Source organism: Pelophylax lessonae (assembly GCF_965119305.1).
Source record: "Pelophylax lessonae genome assembly, chromosome: 6".
NCBI classification, from domain to species: domain Eukaryota; kingdom Metazoa; phylum Chordata; class Amphibia; order Anura; family Ranidae; genus Pelophylax; species Pelophylax lessonae.
Genome location: NC_138773.1, coordinates 124,637,665 through 124,647,619, shown reverse-complemented (window position 1 = coordinate 124,647,619; position 9,955 = coordinate 124,637,665). Strand labels below are relative to the sequence as shown.

The window sequence follows — 9,955 nt, the reverse complement described above, 5'->3', positions numbered from 1 at the left end:
GGTGATGGGGCGTTACTGAGGCTGAAGGGCATGCAACTAAACTCAAACAGCCACAGCGATGTGATGAAGGTGGTCTTTTCTTAGTTCTGGTCCCGTACCGGGACTTGCCAGTAACCGTTGGCCAGATCCAAGGTGGAGGAGAACTTGGTTTGTTTAAGGTCCATTAGGGATTTCTCAACCCGAGGAAGTGTGTAGGCATCATGGTGGGTTCTTGTGTTGAGTTTATGGTAGCCCACACAGAACTGTAGTCTACCATCCTTTGTTCGCACTAGGATGACAGGAGCGGCCCATGGACAGCAGCTTTCCCAAATCTCTCCATTCTGTAGCATATTGCGAAGTAACTCCTTAACCTCTTGGCATAACTTTGGGGGAATGTGACAGCACCACTACTGCCATACCATGCCATAGCTGCCAGTAGAGGGACACATACCACTTCCGCACCTGGTTGGGCCTCAGTGATGCAGCGGCGAGGCACCGTGTACACCATGTCTGAAGAGGCAGGACCTCAAAATGCATTAGCCAGTTACTGTGGATGTTTCATCTTTGATGTGATACCGCGGGCACTGTAGCCATTCTGATGTAATATGCCTTTATCAAGTGTCTGTGAGTATCCTTTTTATACAATAAAGCTTTTTACATTGAGGATAATGCACTAGACCGGTGCTCCCTCTGTCTGTTTCTTAATTTCAGTCATCCGGACATCCCCAGTCTTGTGGGGGCAGCAAGTCGGCAAATATCCGAATTTGCCTGGACGGAGAGCCTAGAGTAGAACCTCATTGGAGCCGACCTTCAAGCGCAGGAGAATTGTGTGGTGTATATGTTGAAGGGTTCTAGTTGTTCCCATGCTCCAAATCTCTACACATAGAAGCCATACTCCAAGGCAGTGACCTCTGACTTGTCTTGTGTCAATCAGAGATGGCTTCTTGTCTTGTTGGAACTTCAGGTTGTTTGTCCCAGAGGTCACCCCTCTGCCCCAGGAGTCAATAGTTTAATGACAGCCTGGAGGGGTTTCCTGAATCCAGACTGCCCACAGTTCTTGCATTTGTGTCCATAGCAGCCACACCGACAGCATTTCCAGTCCTCCTCGGGGTCCCTGCGCAGTGTGTTCTCACCCCTATGGTGTTGGGGTGAATCCTTTTTAGAGGGGGCTACTTCATGTTTTAAAGCGGCCACATCCTGAGCTAGCTTTGTAAGGTCAGTTTGCATGGCTGACAGGGGTTAAGGTGTCAAGGCCTCCTCCTTGAGATATGCAGGTTCAAGTTGCTTGGTCATGGCCACCATTACATCCTTGTTCCTGCACAACTATGTCCACCACAGCATTGTGGAAGATGATGGCAGGTTTAACGTTCTCTTGCAGGGCTCTATGGACTGGGCCAGCCTTCATGCTAGCTATGAACTGATTCCTTAGTATATTGTCTAAATCAGTGATGTCAGCACAGCCTTGTACATCCCTCTTGAGATTTTCATTGTGCTGCTGTTTACTTAGGAAGAATCTTTGCCTCAGCTCCGGAAGCGATATCTTCTCTAACAGGCCCTCCCAAGTGAAACAAAATCTGTTCTAAGGTAGCTCATTCCTATTCTAGCAGGCATCATCCTCTGAAGCATTAAAAGCCAACTCCGCTGCCAGCTGGGCCAGAACCTGGAACAGGCGTGCTGCACTTTCTCTCCTCCCACTCTGCCAAAGGAATGTTAGAGCCATTAAACTTTGGTATTAGGGCTAAGGCTGATCCTAGCAAAGCCATGCTGGAACCCAATCCTCCTTTCTCTTCCACTGCAAGGCAGTGTGGTGCGGCGGTAATACCACACACAGTCTGGGAGCAATATAAAGAATATAAAACAAACCCAGTGGGAAGACATCCCAACCGGGAACATTCACGAATTCCAACAGCACGTAGAGATGTAGGTTCCAGCCGAACTGACAGCGTCTGTTTGAAGGGGCAGCATGCCATCAGGCTGTCTCATGCTCAAGTGGCAAGGAGTACAAAGAAATAGTGAACCTTACGTTTCCCTTCTCGTCACAAACCTTTCCCTACCGCTAGTACTGGCCCTGACAGACAGGGTACTTGTCCCTCCACTACCCACTCACAAATACGTGCCAAAACCTGGGGAGCAGGGACTTAAAAAGACTCTGCTGACCCAAGATGGCCACCAAGGATCACCTGGATGAACCAGAAAAATATAGAGAAAACCAAGTTTACCCTGACTTCTTCTCCAGGCTGTGATGCAGCTCTGGTCGAATGCCATCTACAGTGGAGGAAGCAGGCTGCACCTGCCTAGAAGTGATCTAGTACATATATAAAGGTTACAAAGCATAGTATTCCACTCTCATGCAGAGCATTGCATCTCACAATCCAGTTCCCACTTTACCCTGTGCAGTAATTTATCCAATGAGGGGTTGTCTGTAAACACACCATGAAGAGCAGAAACCAGTCCCAGAACTCCTATTTCATTTTAGCAGGTAAGAGAGAAAGGAAGCATCCTGTTATTAACCAAGACCAATTACTTCGGTCTGCTTTTCATACATGAGACCAAATGTTGTTGAAACAACAATGTGTATCTTCAGGTGGATACCCTATTACATATCTTTGAATACTCTTTTAGGCCTGGTTCACACCTATGCAGTTTGCAGTTTGCAAATTCCTGGTGCCATTAGTATTTTTCAGTACACGTTTTTGTTCCATTGAAGTCTATGGAACCAAATACCAGAAAATAGTCCCTGGCCCTTTCCATTAAATGTACCAATGTGAACGTGACCCATAGGAAACCATGTTAAATGGGCTGTAGTGTGTTTCTTCAAAACTGAAAAAGCACTAAAAAATGTATTGATGTGAAGCATGCCTCAGGCACCTTAATCCCTTATTGTTTTACCGACTTTGCACTTTGTGAGCAGAAATGTTGATCTTTGAAAACTGATGTTTACCTATTGTTTTTGCTAGCCTTGGGGTATATTAATTGAAAAGGCATGTAGACTAATTTATTAGAGCACTAAATAGTTTGTAAAATGCAGGTATTTTTTGCAATTGAGTAGTTTGATCGGGCTGCAGTAAATGTAAATTCTGTTGTCATTGTTGTCTGTGTTACAGTACTTTGCATTTGTTTTTGTAGCTCTTTGATATGCTAATTGTACTTATTTAAAAAAAATAACTGTACTTTTAGAGAAAGGACAACTGTCCCCCTACGCACAAACCACTGAATGTAACCCCTTTCCTATGCCATAGGTGCATACATGAATCAAATGGCTACTTTCTGCAGATATCTTTAGAACTTCCAGGCAAAATCATCCTTTCCTCTGGCCCGTAGAGATTCGTGAGGTTCTACTGAGTAGGTGCTCTAAGTGGAAGGGAATATTTTGGAAGAAGGCTCTGAAGATTCATAGAGCCATACAAATCATGTAATTATGCATTTGGGGCTGGAAAGGAGTTACTTTAGGTTATGGCAGAGGGGAGGTTAGGCAAAAATGGATCAAATGTACTTTCTTACCTTCTATGACTGTTACCCTTTAAGCCACAGAAAAAGAGACACAACAATTGGTCATATAGTGCTTATGATTGACATATATATTTTCATGTCTCCCCTCTGCTTGTTTTCTAAAGGAAGAACAGATGAAACAGAAGGACAGTCGTATAAAATTGATCTCTGAGGTCATACAAGGTATAAAGGTGTTGAAGCTGTACGCTTGGGAGACTGCTTTTATCAAGAAAGTTGAAAGTTTCAGGGTGCTGGAATTAAAAGCAGTGAAGAAGTATGCACTACTGTTGTCTGGAGCTCTGGCGTTATTTGTGGCCTCACCATTCTGGGTAAGCAAGATTGAATGCAGGTTTCTCCAGCTCTTAACTTTTTATAGACCTTACAGCATTAATTGTAGGCAAACAGCTAAGTTGACAGTCAAATTACAGTCGGTATAGAAAATAATCACCCCCACCCCTTTAAAACTATTACATTTTGTTGCTTTGCAGCCTAAAATTAAGACAGACACCGTTTTTGTTTTATCCAGCTATATTTACTGAGTGCAACTTATAACATCCAAGTGAAAGATATAACACCAACAGAAAATGTCAGAAAAAAATTAAATTCAACAACAGAATCATGAGTTGGAAAAAGGATTACCCCCTTGTGTCAGTATTTTGTAGAACCACCTTTTGCTTTAATTACAGCCTTTAGTACATTGGAATATGCCTCTACTAACTTTTTTACATCTAGAGTTTGCAATATTTGCCCACTCTTGTTTGCAGAACTGCTCAAGTTCAGTTAAATGTGATGGTGACCATTTGTGGACTGCAGTCTTCAAGTCATTCCACAGATTTTCAATGGGGTTTAAGTTTGGGCTCTGACAAGGACATTTAGCTTTTTCTGCTTCAACTACAGTGTGGTCATTTTTGCTGTGTGCTTTGGGTCATTGTTGTGTTGGAATGTGAACCTTCTTCCCAGTGACAACTTTCTGGCAGAGGGCAGCAGACTTTCCTTGCAAATTTAATGGTATTTTGCTCTTTCCATTTTATACTAATCTGACAAGTGCTCCAGTCCCTGTTGCAGAGAAACACCCTCGTAACAGGATATTGGCATGGATAAACCCCATGCTTTACTGTACGAATGGCTTTATTTGGATAGTGAGCTGTATTGGATTTCTGCCATACATATTGAGGCAAAATAATTATATTTTAGTTTCATCTGACCAGAACACCTTTTTCCATGTGGCCTCAGAATCTTAAAGGTGCGTTTTGGCAAAGCTCAGTCGTGACTGCATGTGGCCTTTCTTGAGGAGGGGCTTTTTTCTTGCAACCCTCCTATACACCCATACAAGCCACATTAGTGGAGAATTTGTGATATTGTTGTCACATGAACAAAATTATTTCTCTTTGTTATAAATTCCTGCAACTGCTTCAGAGTTCCTGTAGGCCTCTTGGTAGCCTCTCTAAACAGTTTCCTCCTGGCTCCCTTGTCTAGTTTGGAGGGATGTCCTGTTCTAGGGAGGGTCTATGTTGTACCAAATACGTTCCACTTCTTAATAAAAGACTTTGCTGTGCTTCTAGGCATTGATTAGGCCTATGACATTTTTTTTGTATTCATCTCCTCACTTGTGCCTGTCCACATCTTTATCTTGGAGATCTTTTGACAGTGCCTTGCCACTCATAGTTCATTGTTTGTTTCATTTGCACTACCAGGGACTCTTTTCATGCTGAGCTTATCAAAATGACCACAGCTGATCACAGTTGAAAGTCAAATGGCTTTGTGTGCCATTGAGAAGGTAATTAGCTACACCTGTTTGAGTTTACAAGTCATCTTTAGGCAGGGGGGTGATCCTTTTTCCAACTTAGTGATTCTGTTTTTGTTTTTATTTTTTCTTACATGTTGGTGTTATATCTTTTACTTGGATGTTATAAGCTGCACTGAGGAAGTACAGCTGGATAAATCAAACATTGTGGCTGTCTTCATTTTAGGCTGCAACGCAACAAAAGGTGATTATTTTAAAGGGGGCAATTCTTTTCTATACCCACTGTATATGTGTTTGCATTGACTTACCTTTTGATTAAGACAGCCCAGTCAGGGTTCTGAACTCTCTTTCTCCACTGCAGTAAATCATTACTCTTTGTCACAAGCATATTCTAACCTGTGAAGGAGTACTGGCTCACTGATGAGTAGTGTTGAGTCAATCAGTCTGCCAGATGCAGTTATTATTGCAAACTGGGCTTATTCCTAGTAAAATAAATTGCATAAGGTTTTGGTAATTTGTTCCAAACCAATGCGTGCCATTTGTCCTCCACATGTGCACATTTTCATTATTTGATGGGCCTTCTCGTGAAGTCTGGTTGTTTGCATTCCCCATATATAAGCAAAAGAGCTCTCCGGCTGCAGCATTTAGTAGTGTGTTATTTTTTTTTTAAGAAGTTCTCTGCTTAAAGTGTGAAGCCTAGGTTCACACTGACGCAGGTTTGAAATTGTGCTGGTTCAGCTGAACTCGGCAGAAAACCGGCATTTTCAGTTCGACTTTTGAGGGCGATTTCACAGACATCTGTGCTAATTTCAAATCAGACCAATGTGAACGTGGGCTTAATGAGAGTTAAAATTTATGCACACATTGTTCCTATCATGATGAAGAGTTTGAGAATGAGATGAGAATGATTTTTGAGGTGGTGGTATCCAGGGATTGCATGAAGTGATATGGGATCTCCAGTAATCCCCCAGTGTTTGCACAGGAATTCCTGTAATTATTGATCTTTGTTAATGCATGTGTATGAATATATATGGAAATATAAAAAATATTAGAATTTGAGAAATTGTATGCCCATATCAAGGAATTATTAAATACAGTAAAGTATTGTGGTTTATTGTGTAATATTTTCTATGTAAAAATGTTGTTTAGGTAAGAGTATTCAATAACACAAGAGACTATATAAGTACCTGGAGGGGGCTTGTAATCTATATTACATGAAATAATTTCTTAGGGCTCTTTCACACGGTCCGCCTCCACTGAGACGGCGGATGACAGCTCCGTCTCCGCTTGCAGTGCGGAGAGGGAGGTGTCACAGCTCCCGCTGCTCTCTATGGGGGATCGGATGAGAGCGGACCGCCTGTCCGCTCTCCTCTGATCCAATCCGATCCCTGAACGGATGGAAAAATAGGGTTTCCATCCGTCCAGATTTCACGGACAGGATCGGATACGGATGGCAGCGGGTGTCAGCGGAGGTGTCTCCGCTGACATCCGTTGCCCCATAGAGCTGCATGGAGGATCCGATCAGATCCGCCTAAAAAACTAACAGGCAGAACTGATCGGATCGCCGGTGTGAAAGAGCCCTTACTGTGTTTTTCTGCCCCCTTGTACTGTCCCCCATGAGCACTGGAACCTCTCATTTGTTTAGCATGAGCAATGCTTTAGAGTTGCAGTCATGTGCATTGCCCTACACACACTACAAATCCCATAGTCCAGTGAGCAAAAGAGGGTAGCTACGTTCCTAGATTCAGTGGGACCATGGAAAATGAAAATTGCCATCTCATAACAGGAAGTTGGAGAACAGCCAAAAAAAAAAAAAAAAAATTGGAGATCAGATATCAACAGAAAGTACTTTTTTTGAGTTAAGAATACATACTTGGATATTTTTTTTAAACCAGACTTTAGTGTCACTTTGTTTTTAGTGCGGATGTATGGGGAGGGGGTTGCCTCATCAGCTATAGAAATGCACAAAGACATGTGAAACAGTTACTTCATTGATAGACTGATGTAAATAAAAGTATGATTTTTTTTTTAAATAGCGTAAGCTTACTTATTTTCTACTTTAATTGGATTGTGGTTGCTGTAATAATCCTTGCAAGTAAGCAGCACACTCTTCTCTAAACACATTATTTATCCAAATACTATAAGTATATATAACGACAGATTAATCTGAAATGAGCTATGACATTATGGTTAGCAAGTTTTGCATAAAAAAAAAAAAACGAACTGCACAAACCATGGGAAATGCCAGCTACATGTTTAGGACTATTTAACGCTTTTTTTTTTTTGTTATATGGGCAAGGCTGTTTATTTTTTTCCCCCTTATATTTCAATGCCTAGGTTTCTCTGACCATGTTTGGTGTCTTCTTGGCTGTGGATGATAAGAATGTCCTGGATGCACAGAAAGCCTTTGTCACTATAATATTGCTTAATATTCTCAGGATCCCTCTACGTATGTTCCCAATGGCTGTCACACTTATTTTCCAGGTACAAAGCATTCCTATGCATGTTTTCATCTTTTACTATAAATTCTTCTAACACAAATCTGTCATGTTGGTTTGCTTTGTTTTCAGTCATCTGTTTCCCTAAAACGTTTGGCCAAATTATTCTCTGAAGATGAAGTAGACCCTGGAAATGTGGAGACTTTAGAACATTCTAGCAGTATGTATGTCAGATATGGCGTTACCTCCTTAATTTCATTAAAAAGGGATGCACAGGTTATTTAACATCTTTTATGGGTTCAGACTTTCATTGGATGCTTTATTTTGTTTCTTCCCAAATTCCAGGACTTCACAATACAAAAGCACATTAGATTTCCAGAACTAGGTATTTTTTTTTATCCAGAGAAAGCTTTAACATAGCAGGCAGTTTGTTCTGTAAAAATGTACAGACAGGTACATCTTGAGCAGCACTAATTCACATTATATATACATTTACATGGGAGATATTTGCCGCAAGTTTACTAACAAGACCCCAAACATATTACAGTTTTGTATGTGAATCACCCAGATTGGATATTAAACAACATTTAATCCTAACAGCCTTTCCATAACTAGATCAGCCTGGGGCAAGCCCAGGGACATTCAGCCATAAAGCCCATAACTTTTCATACTTTTTCAAGCATCCCCTGGGTTGGTAAATAAGCTTTTCCATCCTTATAGTATTGCCCACTGCTGTGATTAATTCCTTTACTGTAGGAGGATTTTCAGACTTCCAGTGCACCATTACAAGCTTACGTGCCAAGGACAGGGATCTCACAAATGCCTCTCTAGTGTATTTCTCCCAGTCAAATTCATCCAATTTGCTAAGTAAGCAAGGCTTAAGACCCAAGGGTAAGGAAACTTGGCAGACTATGTTCAGAGTGTCCACCACCCCTTTCCAATACATATGCAACTTGGGGCACCTCCATATTAGGTGTATTAAATCTCCATGGTGTCGCTTACAACTTGTGCACATTGGATTTGGTAATAAGCCTATAACATGCAATCTCTTGGGTGTGAGGTTTACCCTCATGACAATGTATAGCTGGCTCAGTCTCTGCGTCACATTTAATGAGCTTGTCGCCACTGTTTGTAGAACTTCCTCCCATTGGTCTCCTGTAAGCTGTCCAATGTCTCTCTGCCACTCTCTGGATGTTTTTTTCAGGAAAGATTGTAGTACCATTGCATAACATTGTGATATAAACCCTTTAGATGTTTCTGCTTCTTTGGTTAGTGTAAACAGAGGCATCAGGGACATACATAGTTCACTCCGAAAGTTCTTCCCTGCGCTATCACTGCATGTCTCAGCTGCATGTAATAAAATAGCATGGAGTCTGATAGATTCAGTTTCCCCTTCAGCTCTTCAAAAGTTAGCATTATTAAATTTTTAAAGATTTGGCTAAGATATAGCACTCCATATCCCTTCCATTTAGCAACATGTTGTAGCTTAGCTAATTCCAGGTAGTTCCCATTTAACCAAATAGGGCTATATTCCATGAATCCTGTCACTCCCTAAAGATATTTAGCTTTAATCCATTTTTTCTGAATAATATTATATGTCAGGTATAGTTTTTATGGTTTAGCGAACTCCTGAGCTTCCAGGGCCAGAGGCTGGGATTCCGATCCTACCATGTGCAGCATCACATAATGTGACAAGCTCACCTTACCCTTGCATTGTCCCAATAAGGTATTGCAATTAGGCCAAAATATAATAAAGCCTTGGGGTTTGGTAAGGCCAATCCACCATCGTTCTTAGGAGGCTGTAGATGCTCGAGTTTTATTCTCGGAGTCTGACTTTTTAAAATTAGAATGCAAAATATTGAGTTTACAATTCTAAATGTTTTAAGGGGATCATCAGTTAATACGAGCTCTAGATCGCTGGAATAATGGAGATAAATTAGGCATCTATATTCCATGATATTACGTGTTACTTGTACCCCTATATATTGAAAGGGAGGGGTTGTTGTGATAGGGCTATCTGGGTACCCCTGATTTGTGTCTGTTTCATCGATCCTCAACAGGGTCGACTTGGACCAATTAATTTTGAGTCCTGACTAGTTCCCAAATTCCGTGATTATGGCCATAGTTTCCCTCAGAGATCTATCCGTGTCCCCCAACAGTATCAGCATGTTGTCTGCATATAGCATCACTTTTTCCTGCCTATCACCATAGCAAAAAACAGTGATGTCTGTGTTGTCTCTAATCTTGATTGCCAAGGGTTTGATTGCTAGAGCAAAAAGCAGGGGAGACAATGGGCACCACTGCC

At 41.5% G+C, this 9,955-nt stretch overlaps 1 protein-coding gene across 1 annotated transcript in view; it reads left to right on the top strand.

Annotated features, from left to right (window-relative positions):
• The window catches only part of LOC309557354 (multidrug resistance-associated protein 1-like), a 330,716-nt gene that overhangs the window by 203,555 nt on the left and 117,206 nt on the right, over positions 1-9,955 (top strand). Inside the window, exons 13-15 of the mRNA XM_082260034.1 lie at positions 3,594-3,797; positions 7,550-7,696; positions 7,783-7,870. Coding sequence (XP_082116160.1) covers positions 3,594-3,797; positions 7,550-7,696; positions 7,783-7,870 — 439 coding nt within the window. The remainder of the gene's footprint in view (positions 1-3,593; positions 3,798-7,549; positions 7,697-7,782; positions 7,871-9,955) is intronic.